At 49.7% G+C, this 26,253-nt stretch overlaps 1 protein-coding gene across 3 annotated transcripts in view; it reads left to right on the top strand.

The window, feature by feature from the left end:
* Nucleotides 1-531: 531 nt before the first annotated feature.
* Nucleotides 532-26,253, top strand: part of DLGAP4 (DLG associated protein 4) — a 105,423-nt gene continuing 79,701 nt past the window's right edge. For 2 of the 3 annotated variants that reach the window (XM_036244219.1, XM_036244220.1), the window contains exons 1-5: nt 532-1,603; nt 4,366-4,607; nt 6,979-7,093; nt 10,058-10,108; nt 13,025-13,265. In XM_036244219.1, the coding sequence (XP_036100112.1) occupies nt 605-1,603; nt 4,366-4,607; nt 6,979-7,093; nt 10,058-10,108; nt 13,025-13,265 (1,648 nt within the window). In that variant the 5' untranslated portion in view covers nt 532-604. The remainder of the gene's footprint in view (nt 1,604-4,365; nt 4,608-6,978; nt 7,094-10,057; nt 10,109-13,024; nt 13,266-26,253) is intronic. The other variant, XM_036244221.1, reaches the window with a different exon arrangement.

Here is a 26,253-nt window from a genome sequence, read left to right as displayed (position 1 = left end):
ATACTCCCGATACTAGGGACACTGGAATTCCCTGTCCAAATGGCCCTTACTTCCAGGGCCAGCCTGGGATCTTCTCATGGGTGACCTACATTGCCAATGGCACCATCCCTAGGCTTGAGGGGTGGCTGTTTGGGGAATATGTAGAATGAGCTTGGAGTGTGGCTCCTTATGGTGAGGAACCGAGTCAGAGTCGGGAGGGAAAAGGGCAGGCAGCCTCCTCCACCACATTCCACCATGGAATTCGGAGGAGACCAGGAAGTCCGAGTTTGAACCTTATGAAGATATGTGTGTCAAGGTAGGAGAGTAGAACGTATTTTGTTTAGCAGTTTGTTGGCCTGAGTTGTAACTTTTATTTCTACACTTGGTGTGTGGGCCTTCATTTGTACTCTTGTCCTTCGCCCCACAATGGTAAGGGCAGGCCAGGACTCTTCAGAAACCCTCTCAACCCTGACATCTGTGGGGGTCTGGCTGACCTTCCTGCACCCTGTCCCCTTCAAATCTAGCTGACCCCTTTCTGTCTTCTCTCCCCAGGATAGCTGCTGCCCGGGAGAGGCCACCCGGGCACCCTGCTAGGGTGACGGCCCCTGCCCCAAGGGCCGAGATCATGAAAGGCCTCGGTGACAGCCGCCCCCGCCACCTCTCCGACAGCCTGGACCCACCACATGAGCCCCTGTTTACAGGGCCTGACCGCAACCCCTACCTGCTGTCGCCCACGGAGGCCTTTGCCCGCGAGGCTCGCTTCCCTGGGCAGAATGCTCTGCCAGGGGACAGTCTCTTCCCACTCAACAACCAGCTGCCACCACCGAGCAGTACCTTCCCCCGCATCCACTATAACTCCCACTTCGAGGTGCCAGAGGAGAGCCCCTTCCCCAGCCATGCCCAGGCTACCAAGATCAACCGGCTGCCCGCCAACCTCCTGGACCAGTTTGAGAAGCAGCTGCCTATCCACCGTGATGGCTTCAGCACTCTCCAGTTCCCCCGCGGTGAGGCCAAGGCCCGTGGCGAGAGTCCCGGTCGCATCCGCCACCTGGTACACTCAGTCCAGAGGCTCTTCTTCACCAAGGCACCCTCACTGGAGGGCACGGCAGGCAAGATCGGTGCCAATGGCAGCAAGAAAGGTGGTTTGGAGGACGGCAAGGGCCGGAGGGCCAAGAGCAAGGAGCGGGCCAAGGCTGGGGAGCCCAAACGGCGCAGCCGCTCCAACATCTCAGGCTGGTGGAGCTCTGATGACAACTTGGACGGTGAGGGTGGTGCCTTCCGCAGCAGTGGGCCAGCCTCTGGGCTAATGACGCTAGGCCGCCAGGCAGAACGCAGCCAGCCACGTTACTTTATGCACGCCTACAACACCATCAGTGGGCACATGCTCAAAGCCGCCAAGAACAATACCGCTGAGCTGACTGCCCCACCACCCCCGCCAGCTCCCCCAGCCTCCTGCCCCAGCCTTGGGGTGGGCACCGACACCAACTATGTCAAGCGGGGCTCCTGGTCCACGCTGACCCTCAGCCATGCCCACGAGGTCTGCCAGAAGACCTCGGCCACCTTGGATAAGAGCCTGCTAAAATCCAAATCCTGCCACCAGGGTCTAGCCTACCACTACTTGCAGGTGGGTCCCTTCCAGGGTCAGGGTGGGGTGAGTGGTATGAGGAAGACAGAGTTGTGAGGCCCAACGGTATCAGATTCACTTGGAAAGTTGCTTCACTCAGGCCTCTGTACTCACTAGGAAATGGGTGACTGGTGGTGGCTGCTCATAAGGGGATTCCTTCCACTGCTCATGTTCTCAGCAGACATCGATTAGGACCCTTCTGAGACCAGCCCTGAGTAGAGACTAGAACATGTCCCTGCCCTGTAGAAGACAAATCTGGAAGCTGTGCCATCTACCAACCTAATAGGACTAATTGCATGGCATTCTAATTGCCAGCTTCCTGCCTGCTACTCCCACCAGACTGGGGGCTCCTTGAGGACAGGGACCATATCTGGTGCAGTTGTGTGTCCCAGTGGCCCAAGACAGGGTTTGGCATAGAGGAATTGCTCAGAAAATGCGAGAGGAGAGAGGGGTAGATGAACAGATGGACACTTAAATGAATAGGGCTAGAAATAAATAAGACCTAGCCCCGATTATCAGGATGTTGGGTGAGAAAGACACATGAACAGTCATGTCAGTGTGAGCAGAACGTTCTGGAGATAAGCATGGAGGGCTAAAGGAGTGCAGAGACCCTAACTCAGTTTGGGGCACTAGCTTTATTCTTTCAAATGTGACTGTTTATTGAGGCACGTATGCACCAATGCCATACTCAAGGCAAGTGGCAGAAGACTCAGACATCTCGTCCACTGCACATCCCCCAGGTTTCTCAAGGACAGGGAGAGTGGTAGAGCCCATGATGTGGGTGGAAGTTACAGGAAGTGGATTTTAGTACATGTCAAAATGGAAGGGGCTGCTTCTGTAGGTAGTGAGCTGGCAAACATGGGGGCGGCAGGTATGCCAATGCAGGCCTGGCCAACCTTTGGGAACACATTACATGCATTTTGAACCAGATGAACATCAAAGTCTGGCAAAGCCCTGAGTTCTTGTCATTCTATATAAAATTCCAAAGACAGTGAGACTAAGGGAGAAAAGGCTATTTTTTTTTTAATAGGGAGAAAATGAAATCTAGGCAGTACTTTATATTGTTAAGGCTTTTGTGGCTCTCAATTCACTTCCTAGTTTAGAAATATAAGTAAGAGTGTTGTGTGACCTGGCTTTCTCTCAGAATGGTATGGTTTGTCTGATCATGTGAAAATGCTTCAGAAACACCATGAAAGGGTGGCCCTGCAGGCCCCGAGGTTGTTTGTATGAGGAGAGGCGGGTGGGTGGGGGCTGAGGTAGCAACAGATTTTGAGCAGAGGTATACAAGGCCACCTTCCCAAGGGACAGGTAGAGTTAGGGAGGCTGGACTACCAAATGGTTTGGGGGGTAAAATGTACAGACTCTGTGACTGACGGTAGTCAGCTGGGAAAGTGGGCTTGGGAAGACTGAAGGGAACCCCTATGGTGAGAGTCCCAGACGGGGACCCTCCCTCAACTGGTAATTGGCTATTGGCAATGTGGGCACCGGGAAGAATGTGGTATCTGCAACCATGGTGATTTGGGGAGTGTGCATTTGTGCACCTGGTGAAGAATAGATATGTTGTGTACACTGAGAAACATGTGTACCTGGGCACCAATGGTGAAGTTTAGACCGAGTGAGGATGTGCCCTCTCTATGTGTTGAGGTGAGGACATGATGAGCTAGGCACATATTGAGATGTGTCATGCAGTCAGTGGTAGCTAGTATGTATGTAAGGTGTGTGAGTATGCTCTGTATTCATGTTGTGTACACATTGAGGGGGTGTACACATGATGTAGAGGCTGCTAGGGTTCATCCTTGGTGAGATGGGTGTGTATGGGAAAGTATGTTTGCTCTCAGCTGTGTACCCATGACGAGACCTGTTTACTCTGTACTGGGGCTTAGGTGCATGTATAAGATGTGCATACTCATTCATTGAAAGGTGAATATCCATGGTGTGTACATGTCTGTGTGTATTAGATGAATGCAGGGTGTAGGCTATGGGTGCAGCCCTGGAGCAGCTGGCAGAGCCTGGCCTTGGAAGGACAGAGGTGGCCCTCTGTTGGTTTCTGCCACCTTAACCACTGGGGACTAGGGCTGCCCTCACAGCTGTGATGTCACTTGCCCTTCCAGAGGTGGGATCCCTGAGGTTCAGATGGGAAAACTGAGCCCTTTTTCCAGCTTATCAAGTGGCTGCTCCACCCTGAAAGCATCTCTCCAGTACTTTAGTTTACTGACCTGTGGGATATGGGATTGTGATTGTGATTGGCTTAGAGGATCCTACCCCCATACTGATGTGCCAGGGTCCTCTGACCCGTCCTTCTCTCCCATCCTAGGGCCAGGCTGTTGGCCTCAAGTCTGGGGGCTTCTCTCAGGCCTGCTGTTCTCATCTCTGCAGTGGGATCATACGCCATCCTCTGAGATAGCAGGGGAAGTGATGGGAATACAGCAAGGTAGCTGCAATGGAGGCCTTTGTGAATATACAGCCTTCGGCAATTTTGCTGGGACATCCAGCCTATGATCCATGGAGAAATCTGAGGTGGCAGATGGGCAGGGACTTGCTTAAGATCCACAGTGAAGCTGTGGCAGAGCCGCCTCTGGAACCCAGATATCCTCCCCAGCCCCAGACTCTGCCCGGCTGCTGGCTGGCTTCAATGGCAGTACCCAGTGTCAGGGGCAGAACTCGGGTGGGCATCGAGAGAGCTCTGTCCCTGGTGATGAGCCGGAGGCTGAGCGGCCGGCGGTTCCCTAGACGCGTGCTGAGGTCTTTCCGCCCATCCCCAGGTGCCCAGCGGCGGCGGCGAGTGGAGCACCGCACTGCTGTCCCCGCGCGACGCAGACACCACAGCAGAGGGCCACATCCCGTGCCGACGCATGCGCAGCGGCAGCTACATCAAGGCCATGGGCGACGAGGACAGCGACGAGTCTGGCGGCAGCCCCAAGCCCTCACCCAAGACTGCGGCGCGGCGCCAGAGCTACCTGAGGGCCACGCAGCAGTCGCTGGGAGAGCAGAGTAACCCACGCAGGTGACGGCGCAGTCCCTCCCTCCAGAGTCCCGCCCCCAAGCAAGCCCTGCCCCGCAGCCCCAGTCGGGCCCCAGGAGGTCTCAGCTCACACCTCAGCCCGGCCCCCTGGAAGCCCCGCCCACCAGAAGCCCTGGCCAATTGTGAGTTCTGCTCCCTAAATGGACCTCTCCCTTAAAGTGCGCCCCGTCCCGTGGGAACCCCGCCCACAAGTTAACCTGGTTCCATTGGAGCCCCTCCCCTTCAGGTGAGCCCCGCCCGCACAGGATCTTTCCCAAGGAGAAGCCTCTTCAAGCTCTGCTTCATAGCAGCCCTCTCACAGGCAAGCCGTACCCCCTAGGTGAGCCCCTCACAGTTAAGCCCCATCCCTGGGAACCTCTTCTTCCTCCCTTTTGGCTGCCCCCAGAGAGCCCAGTCCCACAGATGAATCTTGCCTCTGATCCAGGTGAACCCATGCCCACAGTGATCCCGGCCCCCTAGGTGAACCCATCGTCAGGTTAGCCCCCTTCCTGAGACCCTCGTCCTTAGGTTGGCCCGTGCACTTTGATGAGTTGACTTTGGAGAGCCCCTCCATTGGGTGAACCACCTCATAAGCCCCTCACAGTCAAGTTCTGGTCACAGGTGAGCCTCATCCTTTGGTAAACCAGGAGAGCCTGTCTAGAGTGACTGGCCCGGGTAAACCCTGCCCAAAGGAGTCACATCCCAGGTGAGTTCCACTCTCACAGGGGAACTGCCCCAGGGAACACTCTACTCCAGGTTAGGAGAACCAAGCCCACCACTTATGCCAGCACTACCCAGGAAAGGTCAGAGGCCCCTCTGCCCATGCCCCTGTAATTGATGCCTGTGGTGAGCTCCAAGATTGGGAAGGAGGGAGGATCCAGAAGTCAAAGGGAGATAGACAGCCTTCACCTGTCCCATCCCCCTGCCTGGAATTTCACTGTCCAAGCCGTATCCTGTTGCTTTAAGACTTGGAACAGTTAGTGACAGGATGAACAAATGAAACACATGCACCCAGAAAGTAGCAACTTAAATGTTAGAGAGAGAGATGAGGCTTTCACATGCAGAAGCCACCATGGGAATTAGCACAGAAAGGAATGTGTGGCAAGTTACAGAAGTCTATCGAATAAGTACAAAATGGGAAACTTGGTATAGGGGATTCAAAGTCCCTGAGGAAGAAAAAAGAAAGCAAGTCAGAAACCAACGAAAGAAAGACTCTGAAGAGTTAAAGAAAGCAAATTTAGTTCTAGCTCTCCAACTTCTGGGGGCATGAACCAAGGCTTCATGGAGGAGGTAGTTTGGGAGGACTGAGAGAGAAAACAGAGCAGGTCAGGTGACAGCAGGGCTGAGGCAGGGAGGGGAGAAGCCACGAGTCTCACTGGCTGGGACAGAAGGCAGGGAATGGCCTGCAGGGAGGAATTCAGTATACCACTGGCCATTCCCAGGTCAATCCCTCTCTGAGCCTCAGTTTCCCCACCTTTAAGTGAGAGGGCTGAGCGAAATGATCTCTAAGACCCCCTTTTAGGCCAGAGATCCTACATTTTATGAATGACCAGTAGGCATTGAAGTTGGAGAGGTGGTCAGGACCGGGGCAGAGGTCATGAATAAGAAAGAGGAAATCAATAATAATGCTAACAGTAATAGTAATGGGCACACTTTTTTATCACTTGCTATAATCTGGGGTCCACTGCCCCAGTGTACTGAATCCTCATCACAGCCCCAGCAGGCGGGCAGTGTGGTTCCCACTTAATAGGTGAGGAAATTGACACTTAAACTTGTCCAGGGTCACTCAGCAAGAAAGCTGGACTCCAATCCAAGCCCGTTTATATCAAGAGCCTGAGCTGTTGGCTGCTTGGACTTTATCCCCAGAGCCGTGAGGGGAGGGGGGGTGTCAGGGAGATGTGAGAAAGACTGAAGAGTAGGGACCATGGGGGAGGATTGATGAGTCTTTAGGAGCGTGGTGGAGGCCATCTGGACATTGTGCCAAAACTATCTGAGGTTAGTGCTGTGGTTCTTGACCCCACCTATTTGTCCAGCCCCTGGAATTGCCCCAGACCTGAAGGGAAGGGCACTGTAGAATTGAGCTGGTATGGGCCACCTCAGGTTTGAATTGGTCAAAAGCAAGCTTGTGCTGCCACCTCATGGCTGTGACGGACATGACAGGTGAGGGCCTCCAGCACCCTCCAGCCTCACAAGGCCTCCAAGAGCTGGGAGTGCTTCCCTTGCTCATTGCCCCTCCACCACCACCATCATTACCAGTGACTTCCAGTTTTCCCTCTGCCACTGTATGACCTTGGGTAGTCGTTTCACCTTTGAGCCTGTTTCCCAGGCTGAACAATGGGTGGGCTGAGCCCTGTCTCCTCCACACTCCCACCAGGAGTCTGGACCGCCTGGATTCTGTGGACATGCTGCTGCCCTCCAAGTGTCCGAGCTGGGAGGAAGACTACAACCCCATCAGCGACAGCCTCAACGACTCCAGTTGCATCAGCCAGGTGAGGGTGGTGGGCAGCCAGAAGGTCAGTGCACTTGGCAGAGCCCCAGCTCCCACCCAGGAGGACAGTCATCCAGGTCCAACCCCTGTTGAGTGGTCTGCATTGTGCTTCTGTTTACTGTTTCTTCTCGAAGCTATCTGTGTCTGTCTCTCTGCCCCACTGACTGTCCTGTGGCTGGACAGGAGTCACACGGCCTGACATTGCATGGCCTAAGCTGTGGGTCCTGAGGGAGGGCCCACACTATGGCTGTAGACCCAGGAGCCCTGAGGATAGGGAACTGGAGATCTGGGTTTGGGTTCCAGTGTTGTCACTGACAGTAGGAACTAAGAACAAGTCTCCTCCCTGAGCCTGTTTCCCAATTTACCACAGTAGGGTAATGAATTCCTGTTTCAAAGGATCGTGAGGAATCAATGAGATAATGAACATGAAGTGCACAGCAAAGGGTAGCTACCTTTATGGTTCTTATTGTCATCTTGCTGTGTGACCTCACCCAAGTTGCTTCTCCACTCTGGACTACTAACAGCCATAAGCATACCATGCTGCACTTTTCATTTTCAGCTCCTTGAATACTCACAGCCACCCCCAGAGGGTGCATTATTGTTCATATCCTCATTTCACAGATGAGGATACTGAGGCTCAGAAAGGTGAGGTCACACAGCTCGAAGGAGGGAGATGGGCAGGGATCCAGGGCTGTCAGACCCAGCTCTGGACCCCAGCCCGTGCCAGGTGCAGAGTACTTTAGAGTTTGCAAAGGTGAGACTAGTCAAGACCTGAGGGTTCCCCGCCTGGTGTGGCTTTGGAAACAAGGCCCAGAGAGATCAGGCATCAGCCAGTAGTAGTACAGCAAGGCAGCGAGCACAGCCAGGTGCAGACCTAGCCTTCTCTCTGGTCAGGAAGAGGCCCTAGGTCACACTGTGTACAGTCCCATGGCCAGACTAATGGAACCACTTAGAGCCAGAAGACTTTGGAACCCCCAACTCCTCAACACTCTATTATTCCTAGCCTGGCCAAGCCTTTCCCAGGCCCCCACCCTCAGCACTCTCATTCCCAAACCAAGGAGACTGACCTCAGGTGTAGGGAAGGATAGAGTACCCCAACCAAGGGACCTCTGCCACCCTCATCCAGGCCCCACCAAATCTCACCTGAACAGTTGTCCTGGCCTCCATGCCTGCCACCTCCAGACTGTTCTCAGAAGCCAGAGAGAGCTTGTAAAAGACTTCAGTCAGGCCCTGGCCGGGTAGCTCAGTTGGTTAGAACATCATCCTCATACCATCTCCGGTCAGGGCACATAAAGAGTCAACCAATGAATGTATCAATAAGTGGAACAACAAATCTCTCTCTCTCTCTCTCTCTCTCTCTCTCTCTCAACAACAATTTTTTTAAAGAAAATAAATATCCAGCCCGGCTGGTGTGGCTCAGTGGTTGAGCGTCGACCCATGCACCAAGAAGTCACCGGTTCAATTCCCAGTCAGGGCACATGCCCAGGTTGTGGGCCCGATCTCCAGTGGGGGGCATGTAGGAGGCAGCCAATCGACATTCTCTCTCATCAATGTTTCTATCTCTCTCCCTTCCTCTCTCTCTAAAGTCAATTAAGAAAATATAATTTTAAAGAAAAGAAATATCCAGTGAAAGACATAAGCCAGATTACACCATACCCTACTCCAAACCTTCCCATGGCTCTCACCTCACCCCAGTGAGGACCAGTCTTTACTGAGACCGGTGAGGTCCTGCCTCCCTCTGGGACATGATCTCAACTTGCTCTGTCACTCACCCTGCTGCAGTCACACTGGCCTCTTCTCTGCTCCTTATACATTTTAGTCCTGCCCCAGGTCACTGCAGTTGCTGCTCCCTCTCCCAGGGACACTCTTCTCAAATCTTTGCACAGCTGACTCTTCCCTGCATTTCAGGTCTGGGCTCAAAGGTCACCTCCTCAGAGGGGGCTGCCCTCTCATGTAAAGGCGCCCTCAGGGCACTGTTCTGTTAGCCTGCTTCATTTTCTTGGCAGCATTTAACCACTATCTAGAGTAACATTTGTTTGCTTCTTTATTTAATGTCTGTCTTGCTGTTAAGACTGAGAGCTTCCTACAGGTGGGGACCATGCTGTCTTGTTCCCCACAGTGTCCCCAGCACCTGGCACAGGGCAAGTAGGTATTTGCTGAATGAATGGTTTCCCTCCCTGTCTCTCCCATCCTATCACATTCTCTCAGCTCTCAGTCTTCCTGTTTGTATGTCTCCCTTTGTTTTTCTCTTGCCTCATTCACATTTTTCTCCGACTCTGAAGTGTATCCCATTTCCATGTTTCTTTCTGGGTAGGTCTATCTCTCTCTCCCACACCCATCTCCATGCCTTGCCTGGCCCTGGCACCTGGAACACTTTTGTCTTTTGGCTACACAAAAAGGCACAAGGTATCAGCCAGGCTGGTGACTCCAGCAAGTCTTTCCTATTACCCTCTGCCCAACCCCAGCTCTCTCCTAGCCTAGGGTCCTCTAAACCCCCAAAACCCCTAGAAGCTTGAGCAACCTGAGCCACATATGTGGCCTCAAAGTCAGAGATTTGCCAGCTCTAGCTGTGTCTCCATGGCCTTGAATACTGCCAGAAGGAGCCTCCCTCCCACTAGGCATTGAACTGTGCAGGCCCTGACCAAGGAAGAAGAGTCTCTGGGTTCTGTCCCTAATCTATAGATCCTGGGGGCTGCCTGCCCAGGTAAGAAGCAGCAGATAGGGCATCATGGTGCCAGGGGCCAGACCAAGGAAAGACATGTAAATGCAGGTTATAAGTCCCCAGAAGGAGTGAACCTCCCATCCTTGGAGGAAGCCAAGTGAGATGTCCTAGCACCTGGGCCTCAGCCAATCTGAGGAGGAGGTTAGACTAGCAAGCCACAAGTTCTCTTGCAGCTGAGCCTGAACCAACCCACCCCAGCCCCAGCCTTGATCTCCCCATAACCCTCCCCCTCTCTTTCTGCAGATTTTTGGACAGGCCTCCCTGATCCCCCAGTTGTTTGGCCATGAACAGCAGGTCAGTATGCTTGCCATTCTTTCGTACCCCAATCCCAGAATCCAGGGCTGGGTTTTAGCCCTGGCATCTGAGTGGTACTGGTTCCCAGCCTGGGCAGGTACAAGCAGAGCCAGCACCAGGAAAGCCACCTCCAGTGAAGATGGAGTCTAGGCTCATGTTGGAACCATGACCTTCAACACCCTGACCCTATTGCTTCACCCCTGTACCTCAGTTTCTTCTTCCCCAAAATAGGAAAGAATGAGCGAGGTTTTATGAATGGGGTAAGAAATAACCCCAGAATAGGGGAAAGCGTTCCCTGAAGAGGCTTCTGGCTCCCTCCCTCCTCACCTCCCCCAGAGCTGGGAAAAGCCTGAGCGGATTTGATTTGGACAGGCTAGGTGCTGGTGGTATTGACCTCCAGGTCCCAGCCCCCAGATCCCCTGACTTCTCCTTTTGGGGCATCTAAAGATTTTGAAATGTTGGGACTTTCTGAATGCAGAGACTTTTCAATTTTATGAAAGTTGGTGGAGGTGGTGCCAGTCCTGGCGCTGTCCGGCTGCCGGGAGTGCCCCTGTCCCCTGCACACTCAGCTGCCCCCTGGAAGTGGCCTTTCCTCCCTCCCATGTTCCAGCCCCAAGACCACAAAGTAGAGCAGGAAAGGTGCTCTGAGCTCAACCCCATTGTGGCCAGGAGTAGGCAAGGAACTTGTCTAAGGCCATGTCCTACAGGGGCAAAACCACATTTCCTGGTGCCAGATGTGGGTGCCTTATGTGCCTCCCACCCTCATGTCACAGTGCCTCTTTTTTTTTTTTTTTTGTACATGCCCCTAGTGGGAACCAAACCCGGGACTCTCTGGTCCACAGGCCAACACTCCAACCTCTGAGCCAAACCAGCCAGGGCTATAGTGCCCCTTGAACACATTATTCCTGAAGGTCTTTCTTTGGGAGTCCACAGTGGGCCAGGCAATCCCCGGGACAGTTCCCGGCACACAGTGTGTCTTCAGTGATACACAGGCCATCAGCACTGACTAGGTGACCCCCAGCAGAGCTTGCGAGCATCTTAACCAACATTTACAAATCCTTGTACTCACCCCACAGAGCTGCCTATAATACTAGGTACAGGTTAACAGGTACTTATTCTCCCAGACTCTATTCTAAGTTCATGATATGAATTATCCCACTTAATATTGACAGCAATCCTATACAATTTGGTCTATAACTAGCCTTTATTTTATACATTTGATCTTAGCCAAAAGGCTGAAAATAAATTCTGTCCCCCACTTTACAGATGGAGAAACTGAGGCACGGAGCAGTTGACTGACTTGCCCACATTCATATTGTGAGGAAATGATGAACCAGGGATTGAAACCTTGGCAGTCTAGTTCCAGGACAATGCCGTGACTGTGTAGTCCCAAAGCAAGACCTCACTGCCCTTGTCACAAGGGCCTCTCAGTATACTCCAGGTGGCAGCTCTGGAAGATAAACAACTATCTCTTTAATATCCCCTCCCTGTGAATTTTGAATATGCCACACTGCCTTTTAATTTATCAGCACTGTCCAGTAGAACTTTCTGCAATGATAGAAATGTTCTGCAATCCACACTGTCCAATAAGGTAGCATGAGCAAGTGAAATATGAGTAAGGAAATGAATTTTGTATTTAATTTTAATTAATTTATACCTAAATAGCCACACATGGTTAGTTACTGCTGCATTGGACAGCACAGATTTAGACCTTTCCAAACATATGCTCCAAATTGGGTGATGTCATTTTACTTGATGCAGCATCAGACAAGTACACAGGCATTCCATTTTATTTAGGTGAAGAAACACTGACCCAGAGAATAGTGATGGCCTGAGGTCCGCAGCCTGGCCCCAGAGCAGAACTGGCTCAGGCTCAACTCCATCTTTTCCTCCAAATGGTGTAGTGTCAACTTCTGCCCCTCCCCTATCGCCCCCAGGCCTCCCCCAGGACCTCCACCCAGTGTCCCTTTTTGGCCAGCTGACTCAGCTTAGATTCTGTGATCCCCAGTTACCAACATGGTCTGAAACATGAGTCAGACAGACCCTTCCAGAACCCTTGGAGAGCGTATGTATGGTGAGGTCCCCCTATGCTCACACCTCCGGCTGCAGATTTATAGGTTCTTCATCAGTCATCTCATCTACATGAGGTTGAATTAGATGTGAGAGGACAAATAGCAACCATGCTGACATTCTCCATTCTGCCTATGCCAGGCACTACTAATCAATCCTCACTGCCACTACCCTCTCCTTATGTTCTCTCACCAGACTATTGCATTAGCTTCATCTTTGGCCTCTGCCTCCATTCCAGACCCTTTCCTCAATATCCACTCTGTATATCAGGGCTAGATTAATCTTCCTTAAATATACATTTGGAGTGTTTGATTCTGCCACTTACTCACTGGGTACCCCCTCACTGCACGTGGTATGAATTATCTCATTTAATCTTGACAATAATCCTATAAAATTTGGTCTATACCCATTTTCTAGATGGTAAATTGTAAGATAATAAATATCTGTCACACCTATTGGTACCCCCTCCCCATTCCAACATTCAGGGAAGACATTACTAATTGATTATAGCCTTCTTTCCCCAACTGAATTCATATGTGACCTCAAAATCTATCAGTCCAGTGTGGACACACAAATATAACTAGTTAATATCATAGAAATTATCCTTAATAGTTTCTCTTCCATTGTAGAGATGGGTAAAGCGAGGCCCTGAGAGGTGAGAGGAGCTGTACATTTCCAAGGGCTCCATTGCTCACCCCATTCTGAATGAGATGTGAAGGGGAGGGGAGGATGGGTTGAGTTGAGGCCCCACAGACTCAACAGCCATGCAGCTGTGCAGACCACAAAGTTGCCTGTCCCTGTAGGGTGGGCAGAACTGGCCCCTGACACCTGCCTTTGCCTGGACAGGTACGGGAGGCGGATCTGAGCGACCAGTATGAGGCGGCCTGCGAGTCGGCCTGCAGCGAAGCAGAGTCGGCAGCGGCGGAGGCGCTTGACTTGCCGCTGCCGAGCTACTTCCGCTCCCGCAGCCACAGCTACCTGCGCGCCATCCAGGCGGGCTGCTCGCAGGAAGAGGACAGTGTCTCCCTGCAGTCCCTCTCCCCACCACCCAGCACCAGTAGCCTCAGCAACAGTCGCACGCTTCCGAGTGAGTACCGCGTTGAGGGGAGGGGCAGCCAGTGGGAAATGCTGGGGAGGAATTGTGGTGGGCTGGCCACCATGGGAAGGATGGTTAGGAGCAAAATCAGGAGGCCTTTGGGGCTGAACTGCCCACCAGCAGGCCAACTGTTGCTCATGTGGGGGTCACAGAGGCAGATGCCAGCACTAACCTGGGTGAGAAGGTTGGAGAAGGCGCCAGCCTGTGGGATGGTACTTGGTTGCCCCTGGCTGTCCAGACGGTGGCTCAGAGCAGCCACCTACTGGTGGGCTTGGCTCACTGAAGCTCTACCTACCTGTTTGGATTAGTTCAGGTAGGCAAACCTATGGGGAGGGCAGGAACCTATAAGGAAGGCAGAGCCTCTTGGGAGAGGATGGGATTTGCATTGATCCTTCTCTGTATTGAATTTGCATGTTTCTCTTGTATTCACAATCAGGGACAAACTACCCTTACTGATATTTGTTCTAAATCTTCTGACGATAACCCATGCAGGATCAGAGGAAAAAGAGACCGGTATCACAGAACAAGCCATGAAAATCAACAAAATCAAGACCAAGGAAAATCATAGCACAATATCTGATTTAGGAGAGAGAGAGAGAGAGAGAGAGAGAGAGAGCGAGCGCATGCTCTTTGGGCTTACTCTGGCTAGCTGGTTCTCCTCCCTGAGCCTCAGTTTCCCCATCTATAAATAAATTGGGGCATAAGCCAGACCCCAGGGGGCTCTTGAGGAGATGAAATTAAGACTGAGTGTAGGAAGTGTTTATCAAAGCCTTGCACACAGTAGGAGCTGACAAGTGGTAGTTGTTATCACTGATTTCAGACTGGACTCTGAGCTTCCTAACAACTGAAGGCAGTTGGGGTTAGATTGTTGTCAAAAGAGAGCCAGCTGTTTCAAGTACTCAGTTGGTGTTTGATGTTCATAAGTGAACCTGAATCCTGTGGATAGACTATACACAGGAAACTGAATGAACTAGTCTTTGCAGGGGGGCAGAGTAAGAATTTACTTTGTTTCCCTGTTGCTTGGGTGACATATGGGCAGAGACTTGAGCTTTTCTAGTCACTTTTGGACCTTAAGGAACAGCCTTATTTTCAGGTATTAAGAGTTCAGTCTGGGCCTGGCCAGTTTGATTCAGTGGTTAGAGCATTGGCCCGCAGACCAAAGAATCGTGGGTTCAATTCCTGGTCAAAGGCACGTACCTTGGTTGCGGCTTTGATCCCCAGCCCAGTTGGGGTAAGGTTGGGGTGATGCGGGAGGCAACCAGTCGATGTGTCTCTCACATCGATGTTTTGCTCTCTCTCTCTCTCTCTCCCCACCTCCCTCACTCCTTCCCACTCTATCTAAAAAAAAAACAGTGGAAAAATATCCTCAGGTGAGGATTAAAAAATAAGAGTTCAGTCTGGTCTCATTTTAAACTTCAGACTCGTCTACCTCAGCATCTCATGCACCTTCAGCTGGTCATGGTGGTCAGTGTCTTCTCTGTTCCTTGTTCTCCAGTGGCTGTTTCTGGTCCCTCCAGGTGGGAGAAGGAGGTATTTAGTGCAGATGTTGTCTGGAATTGGGAATTTCTGTATGACAGATGCCACATGCTGGCTATTTCTCCTAGGCAGTGCTTTTGGAGTTTCTCCTATCCTGCAGGGCCCATGTGGTGCCTTCTTTTCCTGGCATGGGCAGTCTCTCTCCAGCCCACTGCTTCTTCTCCCTCCTCAGCTTCTCTATTCAGTGGCCCCTCTCCTTTCCACTCAGCCTCTTTTTGGTAGGGGACCTGACCCTTGGGCAGAATTCTCTGAAGACAACTCCAGCCCTACTTTCTTCCTTGGCTCCCACATAACCCATGTGAGATGAGGCCTTTGCCTCGCATCACTCTGACAGTATGGGTTGGTCTGCTACAGTCTTCCTTCTAGACCTGCTGTCGCACACAGGTAGCCCTGCCAGCCTCTCCATTTCAGAGGTCTCCCAGCAGGTGTTGAGGCCCAGGTTCTATGGCCTCCAAATCCAGGGGGTCCCTGCCAGGCTCTTCCAGGCAGTCCTCTACAGATCCATAGTAGCCACATCATCAGGCCCATGAGAAGTTCTCTAAGTACAAAGTGGACCAGGGAGGACGTATAGCACCCCAGCAGCTTTCTTCAAATAAACTCTCAATCACTAATCTCCCCCAACCCAAATCACTCATGAATGAGCTGAGGATGGGTGTTGGGCTACATGTCTCAGAACTGTTTATGTCCCTGCATTGGTTAGCTATTAATAGAGTAGTACACGCTCAACAAACAACCACAAAAGTGGTGTGATACAACAGTTAATATTTCTTGCTCCCAAGTTTGTGAATCAGCTGGGACAGCTCTGCTTCTGGGGCCACGGGGTCTTCTTGGGATCACTGGCCTACCCGGGGCATGTTTTCATGGTGAGGGCAGAAGTGCCAGAGAACTAGCCTAACTACACAAGCACACTTCAAGGCCCCTGCTGGCATAATATCTGCTAAAATTCTATTGACTAAAATAAGTCATATGACCGAGCTCAAAAACAAGAGATGAAGGAGTACCCTCCCACCTTCGTGTCAGAAACTATATTTATATGGCAAAGGGTTTAGATACAAGGCCAGTAATTCAGTCTACTACAGTCCATTCTCTCATCCATATTGATTTAGAAAATATGCTTATCCTCAGGACACACACACCGCCCACCCCCACCCCCAAGTCTTATCCAATCATAACATCAAGATCTCATGACCTATGTCATGTCTGGATGTGACTCCTCTTGATCGAGTAACCTAAAATCTAAAGAAAAAGGTATCCGCCTCCCATCCCCAACTCCCACACATCTAGCATACATAGGTGAACAGAGACAGGATAACTCTAATTCTTACTCCTGTTCAGAAGAGGGGAAAGGAATTCAGAAACTTACTGATCTGTGGCAGTTCTGAAGTCCTGGGCAAGTGTTGGATGAATTCTCTAGGAAATTTCCCTTGATTAGGCCCAAGCTGTACTACCTGGGGTTGACTCCCTAATCCATTGTTCCCCGTAGCTCTTGGCTCTCTGAAAGCCCTTTCTTTTCTATTTGCCTTTTTGGCCACTTCTGAAGAGAACATTGAAGAATGTGCCCTTTGGGCAGTTGGAACAACTTTCTTAGCCTGCTTTCTCCCTGAAGAGAGTTAGGGACCCAGATGTCTTTTTACATCTTGAATGGTGTTGTTTGCTTCTGTCTAAGCTTATCATAGTTTTGACCATGCACCCACCTGAAACACTTTATAGGTTTCCTGTTTGATTCCACTTAACTCCATGTGCCAAAACCATACCCACGATTATTTTTGAGTCATGCCAATCTCTCTAGATTAAATTATGAATACTTTAGGTATATCATGCTTCTATAGGGCCAACCTCTTTAAGCTTTCTGGAAGCCCTTTTGAGTAACCGAGAGCATCTATGAGATAGGACCTTATTACTTTAGACTTTAAAGTGGTTCTCAACCTTCCTAATGCTGCGACCCTTTAATACAGTTCCTCATGTTGTGGTGACTCCCAACCATTAAATTATTTTTGTTGCTACTTCATAACTGTAATTTTGCTACTGTTATGTCTTAGGTGACCCCTGTGAAAGGGTTGTTCAATCCCCAAAGGGGTTGCAACCCACATGTTGAGAACCACGGCTTTAGAGTATTAATAAAAGATGTTACAACCACACTATTGATTTGATCTGGTCCACATGCTATATCTTATCTGTCCGTGACCTTGGTTTCATCTTTATTCTTTGTCCTTGGTTTGATTTGTATCTTTTTTAAAATTTTGTATTTATTTTTATTTATCTTACCTGAGGACATGATTAGAGAGAAGAAGGGAGAGAGAGGGAGAGAGAGAGAGAAAGCAAGAAACATCTACGCGTGAAACATTGATCAGTTAGTTGCCTTCTGTGGGTTTCCCAACCAAGGATTGAACCTGCAACCCAGGTATGTGCCCTGACTGGAAATCGAATCGGCAACTTTTCTTTCTTTCTTTCTTTCTTTCTTTCTTTCTTTCTTTCTTTCTTTCTTTCTTTCTTTCTTTCTTTCTTTCTTTCTCTCTCTCTCTCTCTCTCTCTCTCTCTCTCTTTCTTTCTTTCTTTCTTTCTTTCTTTAAATTATATCTTTATTGAATGTATTACAGATGTTCCTCATTTTTCCCCCATTGACCCCCTCCTCCCCACTCCTACCCCCCTCCTGCCTTTTCCTACACTGTTGTCTGTGTCCCTTGGTTGTGCATATATGCATATAAGTTCTTTGGTTTATTTCTTCCCACCTCCCAACCCCCCCTTCCTTTTGAGGTTTGTCAGTCTAGCAACCAATTTATAATTCTTAATCCCTTCACCTTTTTCACCCATATGACAGCTTTGCAGGATAGAGTAATCTTGGTTGTAGGTTCTTGCTTTTCATCACTCTGAATATTTCTTACCACTTCCTTCTGGCCTGCAAAGTTTCTTTTGCGAAATCAGCTGACAGTCTAATGGGAACTCCCTTGTAGGTAACTAACTGCTTTTCTCTTGCTGCTTTTAAGATTCTTTGTCTTGAACCTTTTGCATTTTGATGATGATGTATCTTGGTGTGGGCCTCTTGGGGTCCATCTTGTTTGGGACTCTCTGTGCTTCCTAGACGTGTATGTCTGTTTCCTTCACCAAGTTAGGGGAGTTTTCTGCCATATTGTTTCAAATAGGTTTTCGATTTCTTGTTCTCTCTCTTCTCCTTCTGGCACCCCCAAGATGTGAATGTTGGCACGCTTGAAGTTGTCCCAGAGGCTCCTTACACTATCCTCATGTTTTTGGATGCTTTTTTCTTTTTGCTGTTCTGATTGGGTGTTTTTTGCTTTCTTATATTCCAAATCGATGGTTTGCTTCTTGGCTTTACCTACTCTACTATTGAATCTGTGTAAATTATTCTTTATTTCAGTTAGTGCCTCCTTCATTTCTGACTGGTCCTTTTTTATGCTCTTGAGGCCCTCACTAAGTTTGCTGAGGTTCTCACTAAGTTCATTGAGCATCCTTAAAAGCAGTATTTTGAACTCAGCATCTGTTAGGTTGCTTTTCTGCATTTCGCTTAGTTCTTTTCCTGGGGTTCTGTCCTGGGGTTCTGTTCTGTTCTTTCATTTGGGACCTGTTTTTTTGTCTCCTCATTTTGACTACCTCCCTGTATTTGTCTCTATGTATTACTTAACAAGAGGTATGGGACTAGCTGAGACCAGATGCTGCTTGTTTGAAAGAATTTAGGAAAACCTGAAGCAGAATCCAAGACAGGCCAATCCTATAGTTAACCAACTGGCACCAGCTTGGGTGGGCCTGAAAGTTGGGTGGGGCGGGGCCTCGGGGAATCACCAGGGCGGGGCTACCAGTGTGAGCCAGGTTGCTGGAGTCCCAGATATGGCGGCTGTCTGCCGCCCCAGGGAAGGGCTCTCCAAAGGAACAAAGGCCTCCGACAGCACGTCTGTCCCGGAGAAAGCCCCCTCTCCAGCCCTCGCTCCAGTGCCAAACAGCTCAGTTCTTCCCTCTATGTCTCTGGCATCCCTCGAGCTGCCTCCCATCCAAGCTTAGAGGGAGAGAGTCCGATAAGTCCGTGCACGGGCCCTTTAAGGAGCTGCCTGGGACTCCAGCCGCCTCAGCCTCCCTGAGCCTCAGTTCCCGCTGGTTTTTCCAGCCAGAAGTTATGGGGACTTCTCTTCCTGGCACTGGAACCCTGAGTGGAGCATCTGGTGTGGGATGGGGACCCCTCAGTCCTCAGGGAGGACCTTCCCAGCTGAGGTAGCCTCCTGATTTTATCCGCCACATGTGGGTGTGGGACCAGCCCATCCACCGCCGCCCCTCCTGCCAGTCTCATGCAGCTGCTTCTTTAATTCCGTAGTTGTAGGACTTCCATTCAGCTTGATTTCAGGCATTTTTTTTTTTTTGTTTTTTTTTATCCTCACCCGAGGATATTTTTCCATTTTTTGTACAGATAGAGTAGAAGGGAGAGAGAGAGAGAAACATCGACGTGAAGGGACACATCGAGTGGCTGCCACCCGCATGACCAACCAGGGCCGGGGACAAGCTGCAACCGAAGTATGTGCCCTTAGCGGGAACCGAACCCGGGTCTCTCCGGACCGCAGGCCGACGCTCTAACCGCTGAGCCAAACTGGCCAGGGCGATTTCAGGCAGTTTTGAATGATGGTTGTTCTGTAGTTTAGTTGTAACTTTGATGTGGTTGTGGGAGGACGCGATACTGCCTTTACCTACGCCGCCATCTTGCCGGAAGTCTCGGCAACTTTTCAATGCATGGGACAACACTCCACTAACTGAGCCACTCTAGCTGGGCTGATTTGTATCTTAAATTGAGAATGATTTACTAGCAGGAGAAGTTGGAGTTGACAGATTTCTTTTCCAACTCAGCAAGTTCTGGGCCCTCTATATCCCCTCTAAACACTCTCTACCCTGTGACACTCCCTATTTCTTTTTTTCTTTCTTTTTTTTTGGTACGTGCTCCTAGTGGGAACCGAACCCAGGACTCTCTGGTCTGTAGGCTGATGCTCCAACCGCCGGGCCAAACCGGCCAGGGCATTCCCTATTTCTCTTATGAATTTTCTTTCTTATGAGTCTTTATCAAATGTACCCAAAGGCGCCAGCTTTTGCTTTCAACATTTTGACTGGAAACTATCCTGCCCAAATCCATGTAACTCTCTTCAAGTTACTGTAGATTGACAGTTTTACCAAACATTTCATCTCTACATGATATGGGTTACCTTTTTTCAAGCTTACTATAACATTTTACTTATTGCTCACCTCTTGGTCCCAGAGCCAATGCTATATATTTTTGTTGCTAACACACTCCACTCTTGGTACCAATTTCTGTATGTCAGCTATTATAACAATAATACTGTGTAACAAACAAGCACATTATTTCAGTGGCACACAATAATACATATTCGTTCTCATTCATGAGTGTTCAAGTTGTCTGGTTCTGTTTTCAATGTCCTACCCCTCCTCCTGGAGCCAAAGGGTGCTTGTAGAATCACTACCCTAGCCAGGGCATACTCTTCTCATGGTGGTGGCAGAAGCACAAAAGGACAAACCCCGCCCTGGCCGGTTTGGCTCAGCGGTTGGAGCGTCTGCCTGCGGTCCTGAGAGACCCAGGTTTGGTTCCCGCTAAGGGCATGTACCTCGGTTGCAGTTTGTCCCCGGCCCTGGTTGGTCGAGCGGGTGGCAGCCACTCGGTGTGTCTCTTTCACATCGATGTTTCCCTCTCTCTCTCTCTTCCTCTCTCTCCCTCCCACTCTATCTGAACAAAAAATGGAAAAATGTCCTCGGGTGAGGATAAAAAAAAAAAGGGCAAACCCCACTTTGCGGGCACATTTCAAGTCTCTTTCACATCTGCTCATATATAGATATATTCACACACATATATATATTTGTTGTTGTTAATCCTCACCCGAGGACATTTTTCCATTGACTTTAGAGAGAGTGGAAGGGAGGGAGGGAAGGAGACAGAGAGAGGGAGTGAGAGCAACACTGATGTGAGTTGATTGGTTGCCTCCCACACAACCCCACCATGGCTGGGAATCAAAGCTGCAACCCAGGTACATGCCTTTGACCAGGAATTGAACCCCTGAGCCGTCGGTCCACAGGCCAATGGTCTAACCACTAAGCAAAACCGGCCAGGGTTGGTATAAGTAACTCAGATTAATCCAAGGCCAATATCCAGGGAAATACACTCCACCTTTTGTGAGAGAAGCTGCAGTTATATAGCAAAAGGCATGAATTCAGGAAAGGTTTGGGAATTGAGGCCGAAATTTCCATCAGTCACAGCCTGCCCCCTCAGCACAGCCTGCATGAATGATTCAGCATCTGGCTTTAAATGTAGGGATGTGGAGCTTCAATTATTCTCATTTGGGGCTTTAGCCCAAACCAAAACACTCAAGGAGGTATAACATAGCAACATCTTACACCTGCCTAGACTTGTGTGTACATCTATACCTACTTTCAGACATGTATCAAGTTTTGCACCCTTAGACCTCTATATGCTATGAAAACATACATCAAAACACATGCACACTGCCCGGCCGGTGTGGCTCAGTGGTTGAGCATCGACTCATGCACCAGGAGATTGCCAATTTGATTTCCAGTCAAGGCATATGCCCAGGTTGTGGGCCAAATCCCCATGCAGGAGGTGGCCAGTTGATGTTCTCTCTCATCGAGGTTTCTATCTCTCTCCCTCTCCTTTCCTCTCTCTAAAGTCAATAAAAATTAAGAAAAAAAACACATGCACACTGATATACTCATATGTATACATAATCTCTACATATCTCTACATACACCTGCACGCGCACGCACATGCATGTGTGTCTCCAAGGCTCACGCCACCTCCACACCTATGAGGACCTTGTGCCTCTAGCAGATTTGAGCCACCAAATAATTTCACCATCCACGTTTCCCTGGTCAGCCCTCTCTCCAGGTCTCAACAGTGGCTTCTCTCTCCTGCTCCCTCCAACCCCCTTGTGCTCATAAAACTCATCTACCTCATAGGGAAAACCAAAACCACCAGATTTTCAGATCTGTGCCCAGAGCTGCAGCTGGTCCACATGGCACCTTTGTGTGTTAGGTTAGGAGAGGGTGCTCCCTCCCCAGACACTTAACTGCCTGCCATCTCTTGAAAAATTGTCATGATGTGCAATTTTTGTTGGAATAAGATCCTTTACTGCCATCTGTCAGAAATTTATAATAAGTATGTAATCCAGTTGTGTCTTTATTGTGAATGGCATGCCCCCTTATACGTTACATCATTAGTCACTGTAAAACTTGCACAACCACATGTGGCAGTCTCCATACACAAACACACATCACATCCTCATTCAGCCACTGTCTTCCCGCAGGGGGTCACACTGCTCAGAAGGCTGCCTCCTTTCCTTAGCATCTGTCTCCAAGGAGTGAGCAGTCTGGTTACCACCACTGCCACCTAGGGCTGTACTGAGCCCCCAAGTTGCTGAGGGCCGTGAAAGCTCTTTGTCACTTTCACATGGGCACATATGCAGGTGGGCAGGTAGATGGGGGGCTAGTTATTGAGACTCTAAGAGCCTGGGAGGGGTGAACCCCTTGAGAGTGGCCATGGGCAGCGTATGAAGTGCTCACCCACCTACCCATTCAGAGCTGGCTAGCTTCCCAGCTGCCAGTGCCACTGCCACCCCCGCTCCCCCCTCCCCTTTTCTGACCCAGATTCCACATTCCAAAAATAGCTCTGGCAGGTGACTGGCAGGCTGGGTCAGCTCCAGCTGGGATGGTAGGGAAAGCAGCAGTTTGGCTGCTGCATATACATTCCCCTCCCCAGCCAAAGAACCTACCTGGGAGGGGCCACAGGGGTGCCATCACCCCTTGGTCTGTCTTATCCTGCCTCCTCTCTCTCTGCCTCTGAGAAAGAACAAAGAAAACCCTCCCTCCCACTCCTTCCCTTTTCTTCCTTTGCCCATCTCCCATTAGTGCTCATTCTTCTCTCCCTTTTTCCATCCCTTTCTTCTAGCTTCGCCTCCCCTCCTTCTCCCTACCATCTCAGCCTTCTGTCTGTATCCCTCAGCTCTGTTTCTCCCTGCACCCTCTATCCCTTTCTTCCCTCACAGTTTCTGGCCCCCCTCTCTCACCAGCTTCCCTTTGTGTCTCCTTCCACTCCCACTGAATCACAAGGGAGGCTGTGACATCACCCCAAGTGTGGTGGTGGTAGGCTGCTCGGTGGCACTCCCCCAATCCTGCCAGCTGCATTCTCTGCCCCTGCACATGTACACACACACACACACACACACACAGAGGTACACACACTTAGTGGTCACTTCCTAGCAGTGCTTGAGGCTCTAGGCTGAGCTGGGTGTTTCTGCCCTGGGAAACACCCATGCTCAGGGGCTGTGAGTTCTTGTTTTAGCTCTGCTGTGTCACTCTGGGTGGGTCCCAGCCCCTCCCTGTGCCTCAAATTCTCCATCTATGTTGCAGAGCCTGAGTTTGGGGATCCTTGCATACCTCCTGTCCAAGTCACAGAATGTTCTGTCCTCTCTTCTTTGTCCCTTCTCCCCTCCCCCAGAACTCTCCCAGTTTCTTCTCTGATTCACTCCCCCACCATAGACACAGGAAGGGAGGCTGACAAAATTCAAGTTAGCAGTCAACCCTTCAGTCAGCCTTGTCTTCCAGTCCTGTCCCAGATGTAGCTCTCCACAATCTGTGTTTATTATACCACAGGCTCCTGTCAGACTGGACACTCCACCTGCCAGACTGTCAGGGCTGAGAGGAACCTCAAAGACCATCATATCCAGAGATGCAAATAGACTTCAGTTCATGTCATCTCTGATCCCTGGAGGTCAGGAATGAGGTTCAGTTAAGCAGAGAAGTGCGCCACCATTGATTAGTGATGTCTGCTGTGGCCAGGATAGTTGCACATATCTGACATTCCTGACTTAACCCAGTTAACCTCTCACACACACATGCACATACACATTTACTGATACTTCACAAAGAAACTACAGCCCAGAAAAGTTGAGTGTCAAGTCAAGGTCACCCAGTTAGTAGGTCAATCAGCTGTTTTCCACTTGGGTCTGCCTGATTTGAGTTTGCCATTATTCTGTGTGTTGGGAAGCCACTCAAGGTCCTGGTAAAGAGGTGCAGTTGGTCACAGAGTTTCAGGGGGAATTATCTGGCAACATGGGCAGAAGGGATTAGAGGCGGTTGCAGTGGTCCAGGCAAGGCACAGTGAGGCCTGGGCAGGGCCACAGGGTCTGAGAGGAATGGGAAGATCCAGGAGTCCTTTCCAGAAGGCATGATGTGGAGCCAGAATTTCCCTACTGCTGAAATAGGCACTCTCCACAGAGTGTACTGGGCAGAAGGCAACTTCCTCCCTGGGCTCCACCAGGATTTGGATATGATGATCCTGGTAGAGTGCCTACTGTATGCTCAGTACACGAATCATCACTCTTCCAACTCCCATTTTTAGGCAGATCCATTGGACCTTCTGGCAGAAATAGTGATTGGGTTTAAGAACTGGTGGGCAGGCCAGGAACCCCAGGATTGAGATTCTTGAGCAAAACAGAGGCATTCCTTACACTCTCTGGGGTAAAAAAAAATCACCCCAAAGGAGGAGAGACTCAAGTGCTTAAATCCAACGTTGGAGGCCCTATGGTATGGTGATTAAAGACATGAACCTTGTGATCCGACAGCCCTTTCATTGAATAGATGTTTATTGATCACCTACAATAGGCCAGGCCATGCTCCAGGTACCAGACACATTAGTGAACAAAACAGAAACCCTTGCCTTCGTGGAGAGTACATGGAGGTGGGGGGCAGACAAAACAATAAGCATAAATAACACAAATAAGTGTATAGTTTACTGAAAAGTGGCACAGGGCAAGCGGTCCTGGGAGTGCTAGCAGAATGGGAGAAAGGATATTGCAGCATAAATGGGGTAGCTGAGGTAGAACTCACTGAGAAAGATGTTTGAGCAAAGTCTTGGAGGAAGTGAGGGAACCAGTTTGCTGGGGAAGTACCCAGGCAGGGGGAGGAGTGGTACAAAGGCACTAAGGTAGGAAGATGCCTGGTGTGTTGGAATTGGAGCAAGGGTGGGTGTGGCTGGGGCAGAGCAAGACTAAGTCAGGCCCTGGTGTAGGAACTTCCTGAGTTTTTCTAAGTAAATCAATTTTTTTTATCCTCACCCAAAGACATTTTTCCTTTTTTTTTTTTTCTTCAGATAGAGTGGGAAGGAGAGAGAGAGAAAGAGAGAAACATCGACATGAAAGGGACACATCAAGTGGCTGCCATCCACACGACCAACCAGGGCCGGGGACAAACTGCAACCAAGGTACGCGCCCTTAGCGGGAACCGAACCCGGGTCTCTCTGGACCGCAGGCCAACACTCTAACCGCTGAGCAAAACTGGCCAGGGCTCTAAGTAAATCAATTTAAACACTAGCCCTGGCCAGTTTGGTTCAGTGGTTAGAGCGTCGGCCTGTGGACCAGTGAGTTGTGGGTTTGATTCCAGTCAAGGGCACATACCTCAGTTGCAGTTTGTCCCTGGCCTTGGTCGGGTTGTGCAGGAGGCAACCAGTCAGTGTGGCTTTATCACATCAATGTTTCTCTCTGGCTTTCTCTCTCCCTCCCTCCCACTCTATCTGATAATAAGTAGAAAAATATCCTCAGATGAGGAATAAAAAACAAACAAACAAAAAAAGATAAACACTAAGTGAATAGTATACCTGCAGCACAGGATGAAGTAAACTAATATTTTCAGTCTTAGGACAGTGCCTGGCCCAATAACCCTCAGTTGCTTTTGTTATTAATATGCCTTTAAGTGAAAACCAAGACAGTAGTGTCTGAAACACTGTATCATCTTCAGTATGATTCTTTTCTCCCTTTTATTTATTTTTACCATAAAAGTTATATTTTATGCCCTGGCCAGTTTGGCTCAGCGGTTAGAGCATTGGCCTGCAGTCCCGAGAGACTTGGGTTCGGTTCCCGCTAAGGGCATGTACCTCGGTTGCAGTTTGTCCCTGGCCCTGGTTGGGTCGTGCAGGTGGCAGCCACTCGATGTGTCCATTTCACGTCGATGTTTCTCTCTCTTCCTCTCTCTCCCTCCCACTCTATCTGAACAAAAAAATGGAAAAATGTCCTCGGGTGAGGATAAAAAAAAAAAGTTATATTTTACTTACATAATTTCTTATGAAGTAGAATTTATACACTTGAGGCTGAAAATTGAAACTGCATTTTCCACGAAGTAACTGACAAATTATCACATTCTTAGTTCTTTCATGATATAGAAACATTAAATCATTTTTAGAAAATTAAATGGCAATTTAAAGCTAATTATTAGCACTTAGAAATCAGTAAATTTATGAAAAATCTTATTACAAGCAAATGCACAAAACACCAAAGTGATACTCGAATGAACCGTGCTGGAAAATATTAAACATTCTTTTCAATAGGTTGCAGTTGGCCCAACACGGTTATCACCATCAAACAGACACTTCAGCAAC

This window comes from Molossus molossus, unplaced genomic scaffold (genome assembly GCF_014108415.1).
Source record: "Molossus molossus isolate mMolMol1 unplaced genomic scaffold, mMolMol1.p scaffold_m16_p_6, whole genome shotgun sequence".
In the NCBI taxonomy this organism is placed as follows: domain Eukaryota; kingdom Metazoa; phylum Chordata; class Mammalia; order Chiroptera; family Molossidae; genus Molossus; species Molossus molossus.
Note: the sequence above shows the minus strand (reverse complement) of the source record. Positions and strands in the feature narration are given on the sequence as shown.